General features: G+C 43.9%; 1 protein-coding gene across 1 annotated transcript in view; it reads left to right on the forward strand.

The window, feature by feature from the left end:
* The window catches only part of ITPKA (inositol-trisphosphate 3-kinase A), a 56,430-nt gene extending 32,809 nt beyond the window's left edge, over positions 1-23,621 (forward strand). The window contains exons 2-7 of the mRNA XM_053383259.1: positions 11,573-11,669; positions 13,993-14,206; positions 15,042-15,246; positions 17,048-17,149; positions 18,213-18,284; positions 19,431-23,621. Coding sequence (XP_053239234.1) covers positions 11,573-11,669; positions 13,993-14,206; positions 15,042-15,246; positions 17,048-17,149; positions 18,213-18,284; positions 19,431-19,634 — 894 coding nt within the window. The 3' untranslated portion in view covers positions 19,635-23,621. The remainder of the gene's footprint in view (positions 1-11,572; positions 11,670-13,992; positions 14,207-15,041; positions 15,247-17,047; positions 17,150-18,212; positions 18,285-19,430) is intronic.
* Positions 23,622-24,566: the final 945 nt, after the last annotated feature.

A 24,566-nucleotide genomic window follows, 5' to 3' on the forward strand; every position in this document is an offset into this window, starting at 1 on the left:
TTTTGTGAAGTTAAATGATTTGCAAAGTACTTTTGACAGATTCCTCAGCTGAATAAATGAATACTCATTTACCTGTTAAGTTAAAGAGCAGGCACAGTTACCCATTCTGCCTGCTTTCTTAAATATCCCTACTCTTTAGAGAGAAATTCGCTGTACATTTTTAATCACCATGGGGCAAAATAGGTCCAGATTTGTGTGCACTTTGCAACACCTTGTTCTGGACCCCTACATCGTTGACAAAAAACCTGAAATGAAATGTGCAGTGCTTGCCCTTCACCTACTTCCATGAATATCTCAATAGGGTGCATGCTTCTGTCTGTTAGCACCCTGGGGTGATTCTGGTTTCTGCACTCAAGATGTAGCTAAAGGTCACAGCTGCTCTTCACTGAACCTTCAGCAGGTGTATCCTTTCTGGCGTTCTCGTTTCCTGTTTGTATCTCAGGACTGGCTGAGTTAGGCCTGCAGAGAGATGAGAAAGTATTCATTGAAATAAAAGAAAAGTGGCAAGATGCAAACCTCATTGCTCCAGATTTTATTCTTTACACCATGACTTGCAGTATGTTCTAGTTACAGGTAGGTAGCCATGTTGGTCTGTCGTAGTCGAAACAAAATTAAAAAAATCCTTCCAATAGCACGTTAGAGACCAACTAAGTTTGTTATTGGTATGAGCTTTCGTGTACATGCACACGAAAGCTCATACCAATAGCAAACTTAGTTGGTCTCTAATGTGCTACTGGAAGGATTTTTTAAATTTTGCAGTACAGTGGTACCTCAGGTTGCATACGCTTCAGGTTACATACGCTTCAGGTTAAACCCAGGTTAAACTCAGGTTACATACGCTTCAGGTTAAACCCAGAAATAGTGCTTCAGGTTAAGAACTTTGCTTCAGGATGAGAACAGAAATCATGCTCCGGCGGCACGGCAGCAGCAGGAGGCCCCATTAGCTAAAGTGGTGCTTCAGGTTAAGAACAGTTTCAGGTTAAGTACGGACCTCCAGAACGAATTAAGTACTTAACCCGAGGTACCACTGTATGTTGTTGAGCATATCTAAACTTTATTTGCACAGCATACACAATGACTATGAGAAGGGAGTTCCAGCAGAAGAGGCCAATATAGCAATCAAGAACCCCTGCAAACGTCATAGTTCAGATCCCACCATTTGAACTGATTGCCGCTGCTCCTTTGCATTGCCTCGCTAGAACAAATTTTGGCCTGTGTTGTTAGCAATGCAACAATTGGCTTTCTAGATGGAGCAAACCAATCCCAACAAATGTTCGTTTAGACGTATTTCCCTTCCTGTACTTGGTTTATGAAGGTGTACATGCCTCTCTGCCTTTGCTTCCACTCTCAGATGAGCACGGAGTAGAAATCAAAGAGGACTGTGTGTTTATATCCCACCCTTTTTTCAAGGATCATAGAATGATAGAATCTCCGAGTCCAGCTCCTTGCAATGCAGGAATCTTAACTAAAGCATCCATGACAGATGGCTATCCAACCTCTGCTTAAAAACCTCCAAGGAAGGAGGGTCCATCACATCTCATGGGAGTCCGTTCCACTGCTAAACAGCTCTCACTGTCAGAAAGGTTTTCCAAATGTTTAGTCAGAATCTCCTTTCTTGTAACTTGAAGCTATTGGTTTGAGTTCTACCCTCCAGAGCAGGAGAAAACAAACACGTTCTCTCTTCCAGCTGTTAAGATATTTGAAGATGGCTATCATATCTCCTCTCAGTCTCCTTTTTTCCAGGCTAAACATACCCAGCTCCTTCAAGCGCTCTTCCTAAGGTTTAGTTTCCAGACCCTTGATCATCTTCCTTGCCCTCCTCTGAACATGTTCCAGCTTGTCAACATCCTTCTTAAATTGTTCAGATAGACACCCAGACAACCATGTCCTCGTTCAGTTGATGTGCATCCTTAACATAAGCCAATATAGATGGCAGGTGGGTGGATAATAGCAGGCACAGAAGCTCAAAAGAATTTTTAACGTGTGTTATGGTTTCAGTTCTGTAGAACAGCTACATACCTTCCATATTTTTATTTTCCTAAGCAACACATGTTATTTTCCTAAGCACCACAGCTTGATCGTTCTTGCTTTATTAGCAGGCCTCAGCTACCCAAATAGGTCCTTAGCAAGCTTGTTTTGCTGATAACTGTTGCCTTGGGCTCCTCTAGGAGGAAGGGCTGGATATAAACCTAATAAACAATTTAATAAATAAATAAATAACTTGCTGGCCTATTATTTTCATGGTCCTTCCTAGTGGATTTTGGAGTGTCCTGTTACCTTATTTGGAGTGAGGGGCATTAACATTTTCTCTACTAGCAATGTTCTTTTCACTCTCCCAGCAATAAGGAGGGAGTTGGTTACCATCAGTAGCATCAGTCCTGAAGTGTCTGGTATAGACCAGTGTCAAGTGGTCTGATGGAAGGGCCATGCTCTAATTTTGCCTCAGGCACTCTGCTCACGGTCTTAATCTCAGCGAGTATGTGTGATTGTTCTCCTGTCTGTCACGGCTTGCCCTGAAAGCCTTCCTACTTCTATCATATCTCACCGGGATAAATCTTTTTGACAAGCCTATAATTAATGCCTGATCTACATAAGAAGAATGTTTACCAGTGGTTCCTAAAAGCGAGGGATCTTTTCTCCGCTGTAAACTGCTTCTGCCACCTTGGAACCAGAAATACCTGTTTTGCATAGACTGAGTCTCAGACCAAAATGTGTGTCTGATTTGTGCATGTAGATGATTTATGGACTTCAAGAACAGCTGCTCACATATTTCCAATGAGAGGCACTCCTGTCTTGAGAGAAGCAGCGAGGGCCGAATCTTTTTGGCTTTGCTAGCTGCTTCTTTCTTCGCTCTTCCCCCAATCAGCAGTCTTCATGTGTCAAAGTGTTGTAGGTTCACAGATCTCTGTTAGAGTCAGCAGCATAGAGATGCCTCCTAATTTAAGCCAGGGAGAAGCCCACGTATGGTCTATGCCAGTGGTAGCCAGGGTGGGTGTCCTTTAGATAATGTTGGCTCTCAGCTCCAGCCAGCATGGCCAGTGTTCAGAAATGATGGGAGTCATAATCCAGCAACATCAGGAAACAGCAGGAAAAACTTTCTGACAGTAAGAGCTGTTTGACAGTGGAACGGTCTCCCTCGGGAGGTTGTGGACTCTCCTTCATTGGACGCTTTAAAGCAGAGGTTAGGTGGCCATCTGTCATGGATGTTTTAGCTTGGTGGTGATGGTAGGAATGATGTCATATTTGGACTGCATTTCCTTCCAGAGCCACCTTCACTCAATCATGACATCCCATTTTTAAAGCTCCTTGCCACTTTTTTGTTTAGTCGTTTAGTCATGTCCGACTCTTCGTGACCCCATGGACCAGAGCACGCCAGGCACTTCTGTCTTCCACTGCCTCCCGCAGTTTGGTCAAACTCATGCTAGTAGCTCTGAGAACACTATCCAACCATCTCGTCCTCTGTCGTCCCCTTCTCCTTGTGCCCTCCATCTTTCCCAACATCAGGGTCTTTCCCAGGGAGTCTTCTCTTCCTATGAGGTGGCCAAAGTATTGGAGTCTCAGCTTCAGGATCTGTCCTTCCAGTGAGCACTCAGGGCTAATTTCCTTAAGAATGGATGCGTTTGATCTTCTTGCAGTCCATGGGACTCTCAAGAGTCTCCTCCAGCACCATAATTCAAAAGCATCAATTCTTCGGCGATCAGCCTTCTTGATGGTCCAGCTCTCACTTCCATACATCACTACTGGGAAAACCATAGCTTTAACTATACGGACCTTTGTACGGACCCCTTGCCACTACTTGTGTCCTATTCTTTAATATAGTGGTTGGGAGTTGGTTATACAAGGCTTGGTTCATTCTGAATTTAGCTTTCCTTGTGGGTAGACAGGGTAGAGAGTTTTTGTTCTCAGAAACTGTTTGTAAATTCAATTTGGGATAGAGTTTTATATGGTAGGAATGTGAGAATTACCCATTCTCATCTTTTTCTGCATTAAAATGCTGCTTTTCACTCTGAGAAATCTCCTTATAGAACCATTAGAGGATAATTTCTGAAATTCTAGTCACGTGTTTTAAAAACAACATTTTAATGGTGAGGTTGTCAGGGACTGTGTGTTCAAAAACAAAATGCTAATTCTGTGAAAAGGAAACTCTGATTATGTGCTTGGCATCTATCATGAATGTTAAGGAAATGCCCATATGTTTTCATAATCTGATTCCAAAATGAATCTGTTTTGCAAGAATAGTGGTAGTATAGGACAAGGATTTGAAGACATAGGATAAGGATATATGAAGGTGTGGAAGGGAGGAGAGGAAATATGAAGCATGTGTACAATACTCCTGTCATTAATGCAGATGTAGAATGGCTTAAAAATCCAGACGTTTGAGACTTCCCAGATGCAATTTCCGTCCCAACTTAGCGCATCCCTCCCTTGTACTGTGAACATACAGGTGTCCAGAATGTATACAAACCTGAGCGGCAAATGAAGATAGATATTTAGTTTAGTGATGGATTGTTTTTCTCTGACCTATGACTGTGTTCTTGTCTGCAAATGTAAAGCAGAGTTCCACACCTCTTGCTGCTGTCCATTATTGTCATGGTGGAAAAGACCCGGCTAATGCCACAGCCTCATATTTTTTGGTGTTGAAAAGGTCTGGATTGTGTTGAATGCTGTAGTGCACCATTGGCTGAATGCCTATCACTCGCCAGTCAATAGTCACTGTTCAGCCTTCATCCCAACAGCAGTGAGCAATGACGGAGAAATATTTATTTGTTTAAGTGGTGGGGAGCTTTTTTCAAGCCCAGGGCTGCATTTCCTCAGAAGCAACCTCCGAGGGCGTGGGGCACGTGCTGCCGCTGCCGCCGCCCAGGGTCAGAGGCAAAAATGGCCAGAGCAGCAGAAGCGACACTTTCCTTTGCATTCCAGCCATGCAAAGACCAGAAGTTTCTATGCACACACTGACACACCTCTTGGTCGAGGCAAGCAAGAGACATTGCCTCACAGTTCAAGAACACACCCCAGCTAGGCAAAAACACTTCAGGAGAGCATGGAGCTAGGCTGGTGAGGCGTGTTGCGGCCTTAGGAAATTCTCGAGAGTTCGATAGATAACGAGGCCTGCCTTTGACCTGAGCTTCCTCCACCCCTGGTTTCCTCATGACTGGTCACTGGGTGTAAAACTTTGTTGAGGAAGGAATCCCACACATATTAGAACATGTCACAATAACATCTGGAGGACACAGCACTTCCCACCGAAGAGGAATTGGAGGAAGGGCAAGTAACACGACACAATGGGGGATGTACTAGTAGACAAAGGCTGGTCCTAAATGTTTTGATGGGAAAACATCCTGGTATTGTTAAATTCATCCATGCACTGCATGTGAGATGTGTGGCTGGACAATCGGCAGGGAGCGTGGACTTCATTGCAAGTGTGATTGAAATGCCACACATACTGTGAGCAAATATTCAGGTCCACCTAAGTGGGCAGGAGGGATCCTTGAGCCTGTAAGCCAGAGCTTTTCAACCTTTTTGAGTCCACAGCTCCCTTGACCAACTACCTTCTTTCTGCGGCACCCCTGTGGGGCTCAGGAACCCATTTATGTCACCCCTTGCCTGCAGAGCTAGCAGCCCCTCACTGCTTTTCAAACACCCTCCTTTGTGGAGTGTTCCCTCAGTCTCTTCTCTTCTCCCTTCTTTTTGGGAGCCCTTTAGGCAGCTGCTGCTGCTGCCCCCTGGTCTCTGAGCTGCCACACCCCCCCCCAGCCCCAAAGATAGGTGTCTCCTCACATTGCTCCACAGGGGCCTGGGACTTGTCCATTCCTAGAAGCAACGACTGGTGAACTGGCTGGCTGGGCTCCCTCCCCCACTTGCTTGTTTACTCTGAGGCCACCTCAGCTTCTGGCAACCAGGACCCCCTGGCCAGCCCCAGAGGCACCACTCCCCTGAGGAGCTTGTGGGCAGGGCTGCTGCAACAAACAACTGTGCAAGCCTTCGGGAGGCAGAGATGTGAGAGGGCATCAGAGGAGGGAGGCAAGGAAAGAGGGACAGAGGCCAGTGTTGCCCACCGCACCCCTGGCCATCATTCAAGGCACCCCAGGGTGCCATGGAACACTGGTTAAAAACTACTGCTGTAAGTAGTCATACAATTCATGCCTAGTTTGACCCTTAGATGTATGTGTACTGCAGCAACTAAGAGGCTTCCTATATCTTTCAGCCAAACTGAATGCAGTGGGGTCTTCAAAGCCAAACATTATTTCATTCAGTTTGGGTTTCTTAAGGATAAATTAGCAGAAAGGTCATGCCAATGGTTAAGAACCTGCATTTTCAGTGTCTGTGTTGTGGCACTGATGACTACATGAGGGCTGGGAGGAGAAAAGAGCAATAAACAGATAATGACATGATCACATTAGCTCTGCCGTAAAATGGTGGAACTCATCCAACAGCAAATTCCCCCTAGAGAAAAATATGGCTGCCCTCATTAACTTATCATGCTAGGCATTTTTTTCCCCTTTTCTGTACAGTGCCCTGGTAGCCTTACAAGGCCATTATATATGTACAATTCCCAAGGAAGGGACCGCACATTATGACATGCAATCACTTTCTGGGACGATTTCAAAACAGTTTTTTAAAAAACAAAAAACCACAATTATTAGCTGCTCTAAACAGAAAGAAGTGCTTTTTTGTTTGTTTGTAAAACGGGCCAGCTTTTTTTGTTTTTCCCCAGGATTTTCACATATATATATGCATGCTGATGAACGGTATGAAACTGAGCCAGTTTTCTGAAAGGGCTAAACCAGTATTAGATGGGAAAGCGTGGATCCATCTGTCCCTGCTGTGAAAATGCCTTGCAGTAGCTCAGCATCTGACATGCCTCTTCATTTCTGCCAGTACAGTGGACGCTCGGGTTGCGAATGTCATCCATGTGGGAGGCATGTTCGCAACCCGCAGTGCTGTGCTGTGTCTGCGCACGTGCAGGTTGTGATTCGGTGCTTCTGCGCATGCGTGACCACCAAAACTTGGAAGTAACCCGTTCCAGTACTTCCGGGTTTTGGCGCGTCTGTAACCCGAAAAAACACAACCTGAAGCGTCTGTAACCCGAGGTATGGCTGTACCTGTCTTGAGGCAAACAAAGCACACCCCTCTATGCATGTAGCATGACGAAGTCAAGGCTCGCTCAAGCCAGCCATTCAGCAGCATAGTTCAAACACGCTTTCCACTAATCGACAAGGTCCTCCTGCAGTGATCACACAGCATATTGCATGCAAGGTGGTGGTGTTTTTTTAAAAAAAGAAAAGTAATGGAGCCTGTGAGTTTCTACTCTTTCTTTGCAGCAAGTCAATGTCCACTTCGTTGCTAAGTAGCTGTAGTTACTCATCTGAACCTATACTGCTCCTCTTTCCAATGCCAATGGAGCTGTTCTTAATTTCTGCCGTGGCATCCGAAAGCTGTAAAAGTGTTAAGTACACCAGTGTTGTGTATCCTGTCATGACTCGGCACCTTTGGGCTTTGTCCCAGGAGGACGAAGGGGGCTGGAACAGTTGGAAACAGTTGTCCTCCCTCCATCCCTTCTGTTTCCAGCGTGGAGACATGACTTCCAGCTCCCTCTCTTTCTGAGAGAGAGTTGCTGGAATATTGGGAGGGCTGTGGGCAGCAGTCTAGGATGGCGGATCAAGGGCTTATCCACACTTAGCTTTCTCCTCCGCTCTTTCCAGGCACATCGTGATTTAATGCCCTGTGTCCAAGGCCTCTCTGCCTCTCTCTTTTGCCCCAGAGCTTTCCCTGTGAAAACCTGCTCTTTACAGTTGAAGCGCAACAAACAGCAATTTGGGTTAAGTGCAGGGCTGCCTCTGAAGATGGTTTGGAAGCTTCAGCACTAACAGAAGTTAGTGGCCAGGTTGCTCACAGGGGCAAGATGGTCTGAGCACCCACCTGATCACTACATATTACACTGATCCTGGCGCAACTGCACTGGCTGCCGGTTAGTTTCCGGGTCCAATTCAAAGTGCTTGTTTTGACCTATAAAGCCTTAAACAGCTCAGGACTGCAATACCTCAAGGACTGCCTCTCCTCATATGAACCGATTCGGACCCTGCGCCCTTTATTGTGTGCCTCCCCTGTGAGAGGTCCAGAGGGTGGCAACATGGGAACGGGCCTTTTCTGTGGTGGCTCCCTCTTTGTGGAATGCTCTCCCCAAGGAGGTTTGCCTGGTCCCTTCAGTGCATATCTTTAGGCGCCAGTTGAAAATGCTTCTCTTCAATCAGGCCTTTGGTGAATTAACATTCTATGGCCTTTTAAATGTGTCTGTGGTTTGTTTTGCTTTTGTTTCTGCTTTATTTGTTTTTTTGTGTTTTCAATTTGTATTTATGTTGCGAACCACTGTGTGATCTTTGGATGAAGGGCAGTATACAAATTTAATAAATCAATAAATAATGCCAACTTGTTGAATGGAGATGCCTGGCATGGTTATTTTGCACGCAGTTGTTTTTGGCACATTCAGATCATTGCACACCTAGAACTATACTGAGAGGTGGAGGAAAAGTTTGGCTGTTACCAGGTAATAGGCAAGAAATAGGATCTCTACCTTCAGAGCTTGTATCCAGTAAAGTAGCAGAAGACAATTGTCACCATCCTGACTTCCTTTGAGCTTCCCAGAGGAATCTGGGTGGCCACTGTTGAAGTGCTTGATAAGATGGACCTGATCCAACAAACACAATTATATTCTAAAGTGCTCTCCTAAGACAACGTGAGACATTCTAGCCTGCAGAGATTTTGGTGTAATATATTGAGCCTTAGAATTATCAACTCAGCTCAAAGGACATATAAAAGTAAAAGAAATAATAGAGGATGACGACTGGCAATTAATTCAGTCTATAAAGAAAAAGTCTTTTCCCTTTTTTGTTTCTTGCTATCATAATAGCACTGTGTGGGCTTGTGTGGGCTTGTACCCTTGAGCATGAGAGCTCAGGGAAGGGGGAGAAAATTCCAACATCATTTTTGCTCCGAGCACCAGCAGAGATTTTCTTTGAGAAGGATCCAGGGGTCATGAAAATTAAACAGTGTAGGCAGGCTCGTCAGTAGGATTCCTCCCCCTCTCCTAATGGTAATTAATTAAACAAAAAAACCCAGCCTTTTGAAACTAGTCCATCAGCTATACAAGCCACATTTCCTTACACATTTTAACCTATAATTGCATTTAAGTGAAATGTGTGATTAGTAGAACTGTGAGATCTTGGCAGGAAAACACGTGTCTTTCCCCCCATCCCTCTGCACCCCCAAATATATTTACTATTAGCTTGACCTTCTGGACGGGATTAAAGAGCTGTACGGTATGTTTTAGCTTGTGGAATGGGAAAGGGGCACGAGGAAGAAGAAAGCCCAGGACGGAAACAGGGTATAGCACTTGAAAGTGCTGTGATAGGAGTTTCATAGGCTTCTGCAGGGAGTGGAGTGGAAACACTCTGCTTAGCAATGGAGCAATCCGTGCAGAAAACTTATATATTCCCCGATTTATGTTCCTATGGCAGCAGTCTTATTTGTGGAACAAAATGCTGCAGCCCTGGACTGAGACACTAGTCGCTTTCTTCCACCAAGACCCTTATCCTGTTCTTTAAGGTAGCTGGAGGATATGGTGCCATGTGTGTGTGTGTGTGTGTGTGTGTGTGTGTGTGTGAGAGAGAGAGAGAGAGAGAGAGAGAGAGAGAGAGAGAGAGAGAGAAAGAATCAGTGTGGAGTGCTCCTTATCTTAGTGAAATGTTTGTATAGTAATTGCTAGGCTTGCCAAATTGCTTCTCTGGCCCTTCCTGAATGCAAAACAATGCTTTTGTACATTAATTGTTCAGGGAACCTTGGAGTTGATCAGTTGGGGAGGGGGGAAAGGGCTTTGGGAATCTTTTATAATAATAAAACAATACTGTTAAACTAGTCATCCCAGTTTCAGTTCCGGAGAGCAGGGTACTTTGTCTTTCCATGCATATTTCTGCGTGTGGTGGTATTAAAGGTCATTTTCTTCTGTTGATACGGCAGCTGTTCACTTTCCCCTTCGGCCAACAGAAGTATGTCCAAAGATGTCACAACTAAAACAGAAAGGTGTTAGCAAGGTGACACTATGTGGCAGCGTTTTCTGGCCTTGTTAAAAGGCTAGCGCAGGGAGTGGAGGTAGAAAAGGAATGTATTTATTTGAAATGTTACATCCCACTCTGAAGTATGAATGCTTTTTAGGTTGGCTAACAATAATAATAATTTATTATTTATACCCCACCCATCTGGCTGGGTTTTCCCAGCCACTCTGGGCGGCTTTCAAGAGAATATTAAAATACAATAGTCTATTAAACATTAAAAGCTTCCCTAAACAGGGCTGCCTTCAGATGTCTTCGAAAAGTCTGGTAGTTGTTTTTCTTTGACATCTGGTGGGAGGATGTTCCACAGGTGGGTGCCACTATTGAGAAGGCCCTCTACCTGGTTCCCTGTAACTTGGCTTCTCGCAGCAAGGGAACCGCCAGAAGGCCCTCGGCGCTGGACCTTAGTGTCCAGGCAGAACGATGGGGGTGGAGACGCTCCTTCAGGTATACTGAACCGAGGCCGTTTTGGGCTTTAAAGGTCAGCACCAACACTTTGAATTGTGCTTGGAAGCGTACTGGGAGCCAGTGTAGGTCTTTCAAGGGCGGGGCACCCAAGAAAACTGATCAAAACTGAGCTAAAAATGGCAAGAGTCAGTAAAAGACAAGCGGATTAAAACCACATTCAGTTGGCATCTGAAAAGAACTGGGGAAAGAAGAAGAAGAAGAAGAAGAAGAAGAAGAAGAAGAAGAAGAAGAATTTTGCTTGGTGCCAACAGGACTGTAGTGTATATTGCATAAGCGAGGTGCCCCGGCCGAAATGGCACTCTCAGTTGCTGCAACCCATCTCAAGGCAACCAGAGAGGGGCTTCTAACACTGGTTATGTGGCAGTGGGCAGTCATTCAGTCCCTAGGGTGTCCAGGTCTTTAAAGAGCTTTAAAGGTGAGCACCACCTATACTTTGGAACTGGTAGCCAATGAAAATGTTTCACAGCCATCTTAGGTTGAAGCATCAACTGACAGTAACTCCATGTTGTTTGGATTGGGTCACCTGTCCCAAACCTCTCTTTAATTAAGAATAATGTTTAGTTATCAAGAAGCTCAAATAACTGATTTGTCAAATTTTTTGGCAAATTTGGGGGGTGAGAGAGAGAGAGAGAAGGCAGATATAGCTTTTTGACTTGATTTTTAAAATAAGTTACCCAACTCCAGAATTAGGTAGCATGCTGTTATTTTGGACCTGTGCATTTCTTTAAAAATCTGACCATCTCACGGGGTGTTCCGCTCCTTGAGTTTGAGCATCACGAATTAGCTATGCCTGTGTTAGCCTTTGATCAACACTCTGTTCAATTAGGTGAGTCACTGAGGCTGTCTTTAATGGGAATCCACTTTCATGTCACATCATGTTGGCCTTGGAAGTCATTGGGGAGCCATATGTGCAAGCAGGAGACCTTGCATCTCCGTGCACAAATGCCTGATTATGTGGTTTGTGACTATACTAATGGTTTTTCCTTTCTTTGTTTCAGAAAAAAGCATGGCAGACGTTAAAAACAATTGTCAATTTGCCAGTCATCAGTCCCTTCAAGAAGCGATACTCCTGGGTGCAGCTGGCTGGTCACACAGGTGAAAACTTTTCTTGGCTTGACTCTGTACAAATAGGAAGCTTATAATAAAATGGTTGATGAAAATGGAAGGATTGAAAGGATTTTGAGGGAAGTATGCCCTCCCTTCTTTACCTGGACACTGCAAACCAATCAGCCCTATATGCCTGGATTATCTCTGGCAAGAGAACTGCTTTTTCTATCTGTTTGTCAATATGCTATGCACTCTGGACCTTTGGGGATGAGCAACAAGCACTTTCAAATAAGTAAATTGATGGGAAAAGGAAGCATATTAATTGACTAAGTCTGCTTGTTTGTCTAGCAGACAGATTATGAGCTGTTTGTGGTTCTGGATCCATTCCAGTGTGACCTCTAAGCTTGTAGAAATCTTGTTAAAATAATCACATTTGATATAAAACAGTGGGTTTTCTCCAGTTGTGCTGCCCAGCAGAATGGGTTGAATAGCCATTGGGGGGGGGGTTATCCCCAGAAGTTCTTCCATGCCCCCCCCCGAGATCTGCTCCAGAGCCTTGGGGAACCCTCCAAAGTTGATTTAGAGGGGCACAGAGACACTGTGGGGCAAGGGGAGGAGAGACGTTTTAAACAATTGTTTCCCTACTTGTTGTGCTGTGAGAAACCTTACTAGTGTCTGCTTAGCAGCATGGTTGGATATAGTCTGGTATCTTCTTAACTTCACTAATGCGAAGAAAAATGTATAATACACAGGGTCAGTTTTTCTGACAATGACAGTAACCAGAAGATTGATAAGAAATCCTAGCACAGAGTTCCTAATAGATATGAACCTAGTCTGTTTTGTGATTTTAAAAAGAGTAATCATGTCTTGACTGTGCAGCTTGGTAGTACTTGATTTGTGTTTTCACTTAAACAATGGCATGCAAGAAAAGATTTGTCCATGAGACTAGCTTCTCAGTTGCTTTTTCTTTGTGAAATGTCTGGAATAGATGTAAATCATTTGCATCCTTCAGGACTTAGCTCTGTGTGTGTGTGTGTGTGTGTGTGTGTGTGTCTGTCTGTCTGTCTGTCTGTCTGTGTCTGTCCATAGACCTATGTAGGCTTCTACACCTAAGTCTGTGGTCCAACCTTACACAGGAAAGTTTCTGGAGCCTAAACTCTCAAGAAGAAACAAACACTGTCAAGGCCACCTCTGTAATGTGCTGAAAGTGTACGTCACAGAGAACGGAAAGGAAAGTTTGGCAGGGTGGCCAGTAAGGAGCTGCTTAAGCAGATTATGTTTAATGTAGTGTTTGTAGAAATGGCTGGAATATCTCGGGCCAAACTTTTTTTTTTCTTTTCTTTTTTTAAAAAATTCACTTGATGTAATTTATGCACGGTTGCTTTAGTGCTCCTATAGTAACTGACTGAGGTTAAAGGAAAACATAAGTCAACAAAGCTATGTGCAGAGTTCTCTGGAGCAGGAGGCATTTCCTTGAATAAAAATGAGTAGGATTAATTGATTACAGCTCATTTTGCACTGATTCCAAGAGAACCCTGTGAATTCTGATGCTGGCTACAGAGAATTCTGCAGTTGCAGGAGCTAACGTGAACCAGCTTACAATGCAGGAAGACAATGTAAGATTCAGGTTCAGCCTTGTTGGCTGCGTTCTAGGGTATAAATTTGTTTCAGAAGGCAATGGATTAATAGATTTGTGGATTGATAGATATTTGAGGGAAACAAAAACATTACACTCGCCTCAACAGTTGTGGAAGCTGCTTCCTCTGTACCTCTTGTCGCAGCCAGCTTCATTTTGTTGGCTTTGTGGCTGAGACTAGATTCCTTTGGAGCCTCAGAGTAGTGAAATTTTGGAGCTGCAGGATTCCGAGGGGGCTGGAGGAAGAGCGTGTGTTTGCTCGAAGTGCACAACTTGGCTTTTAGACATGGCTTGTTGGTTAATGATCAGTGACTGATAGCTTCTCTCTTGTGTGCTAAGAGCAGGTACAGGATGAAGCTCAGTTCAGGACATAGTGGTAGCACTGCATAGATTTTATCACTGAATCTGGCTACCAAAGTAATAATGTGGTTTGCCCTGTTAACCTCCTGTGTAGTCTAGTGCATTTAGACTTGGACATGTTTATATGATTAGTGGAGACAACTTTTTCTGTGATTCCATCTGAATGCTGGCTCGTGTGTGTGTGTGTGTGTGTGTGTGTGTGTATTTTGACATGCACTGTTTGCGTTGGGTGTTCTTTTTACAAGGCATGTATGTTACTGTTCCAGGAAAGTATTTCAGCTGGAAGAAAGAGGTGCGGCAGTCAAACTAGGCGAAGAGACCTTTCCCTCCTACCAGACTGAAAGTTGCAAGTTATCATGATTCTGTTTACTGCAGGGAGTTTCAAGGCAGCTGATGGTGGAACGATCCTGAAGCGCTACTCTGAGAATGAGGAGAAGTGCTTTGAACTGCTGATGAATGACCCACTGCGCTCCTGCGTCCCTGTCTTCCATGGCGTGGTGGAGAGAGATGGCGAGTCCTACATGCAACTAGATGACCTTCTAGCTAATTTTGAAGGGCCTTGTGTGATGGATTGCAAGATGGGAATCAGGTGGGAGGCATTAAACAACAATATCTCTGCTGTCTCATTGTGGGCGGCTTGTTGATAGCTGTGATTTTGAGGGGATGGCAGTCTGATGTTGGGTCGACCCATCCCTCAACTTCATGTGGATTGTGAGCCCCTTCTGCCTTCTGATGAACAGATGGTACATCAGCCATACAGTGGTACCTTGGGTTACAGACGCTTCAGGTTACAGACTCTGCTAACCCAGAAATAGTACCTCGGGTTAAGAACTTTGCTTCAGGATGAGAACAGAAATTGCGCCGCGGCGGCACAGTGGCAGGCCACATTAGCCAAAGTGGTACCTCAGGTTAAGAACAGTTTCAGGCTAAGAACGGACCTCCAGAACGAATTAAGTTCTTAACCCGAGGTACCACTGTATTTGAATGTCATGGTGAGCATTAAGCAATGACTTACCACCCATGAGCAAAATCAAATTTGCTTGTGCCTGAAGGAAACAAACCATGGTTCCTGGCTTAGTGTTACATTTGAACTAGTGATAATACTTTGTTTTGCTGCTAACAAACTGTAGTCAGTAAGCAAATAACAAACCTTGGCTACAGATTGTGGTTTGTTTGTTTTTTAAAAACCACACACATTTAGCTACACCAGTGCTTCTCCTTTACCCTTGCCATGGATTGTGGCTCGGAGTTCAAAGTCCTGATATTGATTGGTCAGAGTTTTCTTGGAAATGTGATGCTATCTTGAAGAGGGTAATTATTTCTCTATGTAACGAACACTGAGCTCCCTATACGGTGAATGGAAATGGCATGGAAATATTCTTGGGCGTATCAAATAAGTGCTCGATTTCCTTTTATTTTTGCAGGACGTATTTGGAGGAGGAATTGACTAAAGCGCGAGAGAAACCAAAGCTGCGTAAGGACATGTATAAGAAAATGATCGATGTAGATCCTCTGGCACCCACTGAGGAGGAGAATTCACAGCATGCAGTGACCAAACCACGCTATATGCAGTGGAGGGAGACAATCAGCTCCAGCGCTAACTTGGGTTTCAGGATCGAAGGGATTAAGGTGGGATATCTTCCGTTCCTAAACTAGCTTTCCCTAGCTGCAGCATCCTAGACTGTACATACACCAGAAAGTTAATGTGCACATGAGCTGCACAGATCCATTTTTTCCCCTGTGTGCATGGGTCATCCACACACAAGCACTTCAGCTGAACTTTATCTTGGTATTTCCCATTCACACTAATGGCTGGTGCTTGAGGTAATACCCCTGAATACCAGTTGCGGGAAACCACAGGAGGGGAGAGTGGTTTTGTTCTCAAATCCTGCTTGTGGGTTTTCCATAGGCGTCTGGTTGGCCATTGTGAGATCGGGATGATGTGTGTTTGTGTGGTACGCAAATAAAGTAACCTTTTGGAAAGAAGGCCATGCTTTGGTGTTAGTTGACAAATGTGGAGGATGCTGTCAGGTTTTCTCCATCAATGAGTGCAATGCTGGCATTGCAGAATGTGCTGTGCTTCTAGTGTACCATCTGGCAACAGACTGAAAGGATATTTTCGCTGCCCTCACAGGCCTGCTGTAGTACATCACTCCAGAGTGCTGCTGGATATCTCTGCCCACGATGTGCACTGCAGTTTCACAACTTTCTCTTGTCAAGACATATACATTTGTTGTGTTAGGCTGGCCCACACTTTTGCAGCCAAATATTACATGCACAAGGCCAAATCTGACTCAGATAGGTTTTGTACTACAACCCAGAGCAGAATTATATCAGTTTTCTAGGGCTCTTTTGCATTGCATCCAGAAGCATGATTTAATAGCATAGCTTGTTTTCATTAAGTGTCAGTATTTGTTCCTTTTATCCTGCCCACCTTGTTTATAATGTACACCATATCCTAAAATACATGTTTGTATTAGAGTCTCAGTGATACTTTATTTATTTATTTATTTATTTATGTAATGTATTTAACACAGTTCTATCCAGTTTGCCACCTGAGGAGCTTATGGTTAGACTGAGAGTGATTAGCTCAGGTTACCTAATGAGCTTCATGCCTGAGTGGGGATTTGAACCTGAGTCTTTCCAGTTGTAATCTGGCACTGTGTATCAGGGATGTCAGACTTCAAGCTCAAGGGATCTCCTTTATGCCTAACTAGAACTCTGAGATCCACTGACCAGAGCTAGCCATTTAGAATTAAATACAGTGGTACCTCAGGTTACATACGCTTCAGGTTACAGACTCTGCTAACCCAGAAATAGTACCTCGGGTTAAGAACATTGCTTCAGGATGAGAACAGAAATCGTGCTCCGGCGGCACGGTAGCAGCGGGAGGCCCCATTAGCTAAAGTGGTGCTTCAGGTTAAGAACAGTTTCAGGTTAAGAACAGACCTCTGGAACTAATTAAGTACTTAACCTGAGGTACCACTGTAATTCCAAGGAATTTGATTTGAATACCAGAACTGAATGGAGTCCCTTCCTTCCACACAAAAAAATCCATTCCTGGTCACCCTAAGTTTTTCAGAGGAACAGCTTTCAGCTATATAACTTTGGATGAAGCGGGTTCATTTTATAGCAATATACCAATACAATTAGTAGCCGGAAATCCTTGCTATTCTACTGCAAATCACCCAAAGATCTACCTCCTGCCCTCCCCTGCTCTGCACCACACTGCTGTAAATTCAGCAGCTAATATTCAGGGTAGGGGTAACCATCCTGGTGGAGTTAGTTCAGCTGCCTCTGAGGAAAAGCCAGCCAATTTCACCTTTTGGGGATTCCTCTCCCCTTTGTCCCCATGCTGGTGTCTTCCCTTTCTTCTTTCCTCTGTGTGCAGAAGGACGTCTTCCATCTCCCTTCTTTTTATTCCTTACAGAAGGCTGATGGGACTTGTAACACCAACTTCAAGACAACGAAGACACGGGACCAAGTCTTCCAGGTTTTTGCAGAATTCATTAAGGGAGATACAACTATATTGGTAAGCTATACTTGGAAGTTTGAGACTGGCCCTTTGCTGGCCTGGCTCATTACATCTGTGAGGGCTGGTGGTAGACGAATAGGGAGAGGGAGCTGTGGACATTTCCTTACAGGAGGCCAAGGTGCCACCACTTCCTCCAGAGCAGCTGGTAATAAGACCCATTCTTTTAAGAAGCTCTCGCCAGATTTCTTTCACCTGGGTAAAAGGTTGACCCAATGCATCATCTTGGGTGGGGAGAGGTTGGATGTGTGATAGTAGACCAACTCCCATTTTTCTTAGACATAGATCTGCTATCATTGATGCTGGCTGCTTCATCTCTCTCTCTCTTGTTTTAAAATTATTGTATTTTATAATTGCTGTATGCTATTTTGGAGGCTTATCTGGCTGAACAGTGGCTGATAAATATTAATATCACACTATAAGTAGTACTTTTCCTGTGGTTTTGTGGTATTATAGTTGGTCATAGTTTAAGGAAGGTAACACCTTGTATTCTGCATCCCTGCAGTGAGGCCCTTTGTATACCAAGAACACAGATCAGCTCTGAACATGGATAGTTGATCCTCTTACCAGGGTTCCTATCAGGCACAAAATCCTTGTACTTTGTAGGCTTTAGACCTCTGACCTCATTAGCAGATGGGTGATGCTGTTTCTTTTCATTGACAGAGTAACATTGTTCAGATTGCATCATGGGTCGTGGGGAACTTAGTTTCATTTTTCCATTCTGCGTTTCCCACACTCTGAACAGATGAGCTGAAAGCTTTCAGAGAGAATATTACAGATGTTTAGCTGTCACTAATTGCCGGCTCTGGGACCCACACACTTGTGCAATGGGTGAATTGCAACTTAAAACACCAAAAGAACATAATGTGCCCAAAAAATTGGCTCACGAGACTCCCATTCTCAGAAGATTCATGTTTATGTTTCTGGTGGGTAGTATCTCATCTCAAAGTACTCTGTGGTAAAGCAGTCTCTGAAGCAATTTCCTCCATCTACCAGGTTTTTAAAATTTTTGTATGACAGTAAAATGTTACGTGATTCAAACCTCCACCCTTTCTTTTCACAGAAAAAATACTTGAGGCGTCTGTATGAAATTCGTGGTGTTCTTGAGTCTTCTAATTTCTTTAAACGGCATGAGGTGAGCAGTGGGTGAGAGAGAAGGCCAAGGAGGCAGCATGTGAAGAAAACAGTGTAGCATCAAGACTGGATTACTGCAATGCCTTCTGTCTCTGTGTGTATGGAGTGGGGGAAGCTGCCTTTGGGATTGGTTTGGAAGCTGTTGCAGAATGCAGGAACTAGGTTGCACAGAGAGGTAACCTACCATGAGCACATAACACTCCCATGAAAGGAGCTGCACTAGTTTGCCACTTCAGCTACTGAGCTGAGTTTAAGGTTCTGCTGTTCATTTAGAAGGCCCTAAGCAAATTAGGAGAGAATGAGAGAATGCCACCACCTCCTATAGAAACCTACCATTCCCTGAGGTCATCAGATGATGCTCTTTGCAAGAGATCCATCATTTAGTCAACTGAAGGAGAGTTTTCCCCTCAGAAATAAGGCAGCCAACTAGATGGTGACAATGATCATTAGTATTCTTCTTTTATTTATATGCCGCCCATATGACTGGGTTGCCCCAGCCACTCTGGGCGGCTTCCACAAAATTATAAAACCACAGTAAAAAACCAACCATTAAAAACTTCCTTATACAGGGCTGCCTTCAGCTGTCTTCTGAAAGTCAGATAATTGTTTATTTCCTTGACATCCGATGGGAGGGCGTTCCACAGGGCAGGCTCCACTACCGTGAAGGCCCTCTGCTTGGTTCCCTGTAACTTCGCTTCTCGCAATGAGGGAACTGCCAGAAGGCCCTCGGAGCTGGACTTCAGTGTCTGGGCTGAATGATGGGGGGGGTGGAGACTTTCAGTGGTCGCTTAAGATGTTTTCTGACCATTAAACAGGGTGGGGGCAGCCTGGTAACTATGGATGATGCACTATTTGGATTTTTAAATGTTCTGTCTTTTATTGTTTGTGGTATATTTTATTATCTGTGCACTGCTTTCAGGTGTTTTAAATATAAAGCAGTATTAAAATGCTCCTGGTAAATAAATAAAAAACTTAAGAACATTAAAAGAGCCTACTGGATCAGGCCAGTGGATTCCTCAGTGAATTTGTTTAATCCTCAACTACAGGCATGCATTGGCCCTAAGTTTATGACGGGTGGAGCCAGGAGCAGCAAGACACCAGTTTTCCACAAAATATCTAGTAGCCTCTCTCTCCCTCTCCTCTGCAGGTAATTGGAAGTTCACTGCTGTTTGTGCATGATGATAGTGGGCATGCCAATGTATGGCTCATTGATTTTGGAAAGACTACCCTTCTTCCAGATGAGCAGACCTTGGATCATAGGATCCCTTGGCAGGAAGGGAACCGAGAGGATGGCTACTTACTTGGACTGGACAATTTGATCGACATCTTAGAAAATATATTTGAGAGATGAGAGGGACTGGCACAAAGTCACTATAGGATCGCTCAGTTGCTTTTAATTTTTCCAGAATCAACACACCCCCTCCCCAGTCAGAGGGAAAGCTTTTAAAACTTTTGCCAGACTCTGGGGGCATTACCCTGCTGAAGAAACGAGGTGGAAACTCAGAGCCAGCCTCTGGGAGCCTGGGAAATCCAGGGTTAGCCATGAATGCAAAGGGCTAACTTCAGTTTTATTGAACTAACACAGAATAATTTCTGAACATTTGGACATTGGATCAGGACAACTACTTCCTGGAGGGAAAGTTGCTTGGAGCACATGGGACGGAAAATATTGGAATTCTCGTCTGAAATATCTTCAGAAGTAATAAGCAGACTTCCTAACCTTCATGCTGCTGCTGCTGCTGCTCACACTGTTAGATAGGAATGTTCCCATTCCACGCATTCACTTGTGTGCCAGGCAGCTTGGAACTTGGCGAAGAATTTACAAACTCTCATTCTCATATATATATATTAGTTTTAATGGTGGTGCAGAAAAGTTTAAAGATGCGCACAAAGTGCTGTTGAAGCTTCAGAAACCAAAGGGCACCTTGGGCTCCAGGAGCCAGTGCAAGAGTTTTTGTGCCCTACACAACTCTCCATACCCCTCTGTTCCTTCTTGTCTTCTGCCATTCCATTTTGTCGCCAACTGCTTTCCACAAATTAGTTTATCTGTGCCAAAACATGTGCAGCTTGCCACTAAGCCCCTCCCCCAAATATCTTGCACACATCTGCCCTGCAACCCTGACCACAACTGTGCAACAGGTAAGTCCTACTGATTTTTAATCAACCATCCAAAACTCATCATGGGCAGAACTGCAGTCTAATGCATGCTTTGATTGGAGCATGTGTGCTATAGAGGAACCTGGATCAGCTCTACCTGTTAGAGGAGCTGCCATGGTAATAGGGAAGCAGAGGTTGAACCCATACAATTCCAATTTGCACCAAGCTTTGTATTAGTGCTTCTTCATGATTGCTAGCCTCTCCTTTTCTTCACCTGAGACTGTTCATAAAGCTGTCCAGGTTTTAAAGTGTGTGATCCAAGAGAGACTTTGCCTTCCAGGGAGCAAGCAGTCAATTTCGGGGCAACTGAATTTCATCGAGGGTGGTGGTGGCGGCCCAGAAGTGACCACTCGTGAACTGGAATGCATAGGACTATGTGTGGGATCACATCTTAGTGACTTGGTTTATTTAGTAAACAAAGCAAAAACTTAACTAATTTAGGTGATATTGAAATGTTTCCCATCCAGAAATCAGAACAACCAGTCAAGTTGCTTGGTGTTGAAATTACTTGGATCAGCAGATTTTTGCAAGAATTAAAAAAGAACAATTCTCCCCATAGAGATGTACTGGGCACTTGAAACATTAGGTGCTAAGCACTTCATTTGGGAAAAGTATATCCACTTGGTGTATCAGGTGAATGTGCAAAGGGTTATTTTAGGACTGCTGTGAAGGTGATAGTTCGCATAACAGGGAAATTCTGTGATAAAAACTCCTTTCCCCCATTGAAGTCACGTGGATTGCCCCCCGATAATCATGGACCGGTATTGCAGAATGCATCTCCACTGTTCAACATTCCAGCCACACAATTCCAATAATCATGCCATGCTTGGTTATGTATTTGCACGATTATTGGCTATGATCCAGAGCTCCATGCAGGCAGACATGGCATTCTTAAAGTTGTAGAGGAAAGCAGCCAGTGGCCATTGTGTGATGACTGGGTAGTCATGGCCCCATGGTCCTATCTCATGCAGCCTGCCTTAGGCTAAATTGTGCAGAATTAACCCATGGCATCCTCCATAGCTAAAGGTATAAGGGATCCCTAGTCTGGCAGCATGGTCATGACTTAGCCAGACATGAAACTAGCAGTCAGAGCAGCTAGTAGATATCTTCCAGCTTTTCAAATATTTACCCGTGAAGTTAATTTTTTAACAATACCCTTTGCTCACCCATTCTTAGTAGGTAACATATTTGGGCTTCCTTTCCTCTGCCACTTGGCTTGGTGTCAGTTTTGGCAGACTTTAGCATGAGGCTAATTTTAGGAGGAGCAACAGCAGGTCTTTCGCTCCCTACAGCCTAACCTGCACTGGCCGTGGAAGGGCCTGCTGAGGGCAGACAAATGGGTGGACACTAAAACCTAAGGAGTCTGTAACACACAGCAGAAACGGGCTGCTTCAGCTATCGAGCTCCATGCTTCTGCCGAGAAAAGCTTATTAAAGCATTGCAAATTCTTGCCCAACAGGTGGTGGAGGGGAAACCCCACATTAACATTCATTAAGGAATTCAGAACCAGCAACCCAAGAGAGATGTACTGATGATACTCTGAAACAAGCTCCTTTGGCTTAAGCTTGTAATTAATTATCCCCAGGACAGTGTTTTAAATATAGGATTAGCTGGAAAGTCCATCTAGCAGAGCCGATAAAGGATTTAGTTGGGTGCACAGTTCTGAAAATCAAAATTGAAAATAGCAGTTTGTAAAATAATACCAGTTATTGTTCTTTGAAATTTGTGTTCTAAAAGTCCTTTTGTGTTAATAATGGAAAACTACTCCTTTATATGTTGCTGGTGGTGATGGGGTGTGTGTTGGGAAGGAAGCATGGGTAGCAGAAGTGGTTTTCAAATGGCTTCCATGATCTGCTAGCCTTTTAGAGTAGTGGGTTGAAAAGGGTTTCTGTGTAGCACAAGAGGTTCGAAGGGGAGGGGATTTAGAGGTAAGCTTGCATATTGCTGCTTGTCAGTTTTTACGTAGCCCTATTTGTGGGTCACGGTATAAAAACCAATGTTTAAAATACTGGAAGTGCAACACAGCAAGGTGAAGACGTCCCAACAGGTTGCTAGCCATTCTACTCTACCCTGGGCCAGCAAACATTTATGATGATGCTCTCATGTAGATTTGGAGGCGTCTGGCCTTAGAATGCATAGGGGCACTGTCTTTCCCAGTATTGTAAATACAGTCAATATCCAGAATGGTCAAGGCAATATTCCACAGTGGCCTGGTGGATGTGAGGGAGGGAAGGTCCCATTGGGCATGTGGACTTGACACTATTGGATATCTGACAGCCTCTCTCCACCCATCTTTGCCAACTCTATGGCTGATTGGACTTCAGTGGTTCTTCCCTTTACTCATTCTCACCCTTATAGTAACCGCCTGGTCCATACCAACCAACCCAACCAGCCAGCTGCTGCTGCTTAGGCACACGCACATACACAAAACAGGGTCACACTGGTTATTTTGTCTGCCCCATTGCCCACTCTTGGTAGCATCAAACTCTCCATCCTTTGCTCCAACTGTTCTCACAACAGGAAGACCGGAAAATTTCCGTCTGTTGCAGCAGCAAATGCTTGCTTCAGTCTGCTGCAGCTTGGGTGAAGACACCCTGATCAAGAGAGCTTGTGGACTCCAATTGCTTTTTCCTTATTTAAAAATGTGGTTGGTTTTGAGGAGGAGGAAGAGGAGGAGGTGCTATAAAGTAGCACTTTGCGCTGGAGGATGTGAACTTTTTCTCCAGGTCTGCTGATCTGTTTTCTCCCACCTCTTTAAAATGCAAACTGGAGCTTGCCTACCTCACAGGGTTGTTGTGAGGATCCGTAAATTGTTTTAATACGTTTATATTGATTTGTGGAAGAAAAGTGCAATATAAAAAAACTGCAAGGAATTTGAATAGGTATGGAAAGGACTGTTTCATAGTCCCTTGGAGGATACAAATTTGTGGAAACTTCAGTCCAGAAAAGGCAGGTATACCTTTTATATTCTGTGGGTATTTCTGCAGGAAAGCTGCTTCTACAAGGAGACTTAATATTGGCAAATGGGTTGTTTTCAATTGGGTTTTTTTTGTTTAAATAAGTTACTGAATTTTCCATGGAAGGATGATAAATCCAGAAGGTGGCAGGGGCAGGACGTAGGTTGGTATTTTTATGCCAAAATGCCGTGTGGAAGCTGGGGAAAAGCTTGCATGAGGACCACCAGTCCTACAATAATCACTTGCCTGGAAGCCTCATTGATGAGGTGATGAAACTCCTAGATTCTGTGAAACTCCTAGATTCTGTGAATAGACTAAAGCAATGGGGAATCTTGTTTTTAAATGGTTGACTTGGGCTACATTTCTACTACAAACCCGACAAAAAAAAAAAACCCTTGTCTCATCTACAGAGGATGTTGCTTTGAACACTACAGTGCAAAAAATATTCTGAAATCCTAACTGTGTATAGGTTGATTTTAATACTTCCAAATGTGCTATAACAAATAAATTTAACTGAAAACAGGTGCCCACTCATTTAATCTTTGCTGTTCTTTCTTAAATGGTGGTAGCTAAGGGCCAAACTTGTCATGATGTTAAAAATAAAATAAAAAATAGCATCTGTGAAGAGAGGTCTGATCCTTCCTATCAAATAACAACTTCAAAGGAGGGATTTTCCTCTACACAGCAAGGAAGGTAAAGGTTAACTAATCCCTTTCAGGCCAACTGTGATTCCAACAATTGCCAGCTCTTCTTGCTTTGTAAGAGCATATGCAAATTTGTATTTTTTTATGGTACAATAATATGCCGTGCTGCACGTTGGCTATACTTTCTTTTGGTGCCAAACTGCTATTTCGGGCAAAGGTTGTGTTTTCTGCTTTATATGGTATTCACTTAAGTTCTCATCAACGCATCTGGGCTAAAAAGAGTGCAGGGAATTGTGTGTTAGCTAATAAGGTTTCGAAAAGGAATCACACTTTGGGGTGGTAGTGATGGCATCATCTGTCAGTGCTGTGTGAATGTTTACTGGTGGAAGAGCAAAGTAACCCTTTTCTTAAATAATAAAGTAGGTGTTTGTAACGTTGCTATCCAGATGAGGCCAGAGACAAAGAACTTTCCTTTATTTGAAGATGTTATTGAGAGGTAAGCTGGAAGGGGCATGTTAACTGCTT

Source organism: Podarcis raffonei, chromosome 1, assembly GCF_027172205.1.
Source record: "Podarcis raffonei isolate rPodRaf1 chromosome 1, rPodRaf1.pri, whole genome shotgun sequence".
Lineage (NCBI taxonomy): Eukaryota > Metazoa > Chordata > Lepidosauria > Squamata > Lacertidae > Podarcis > Podarcis raffonei.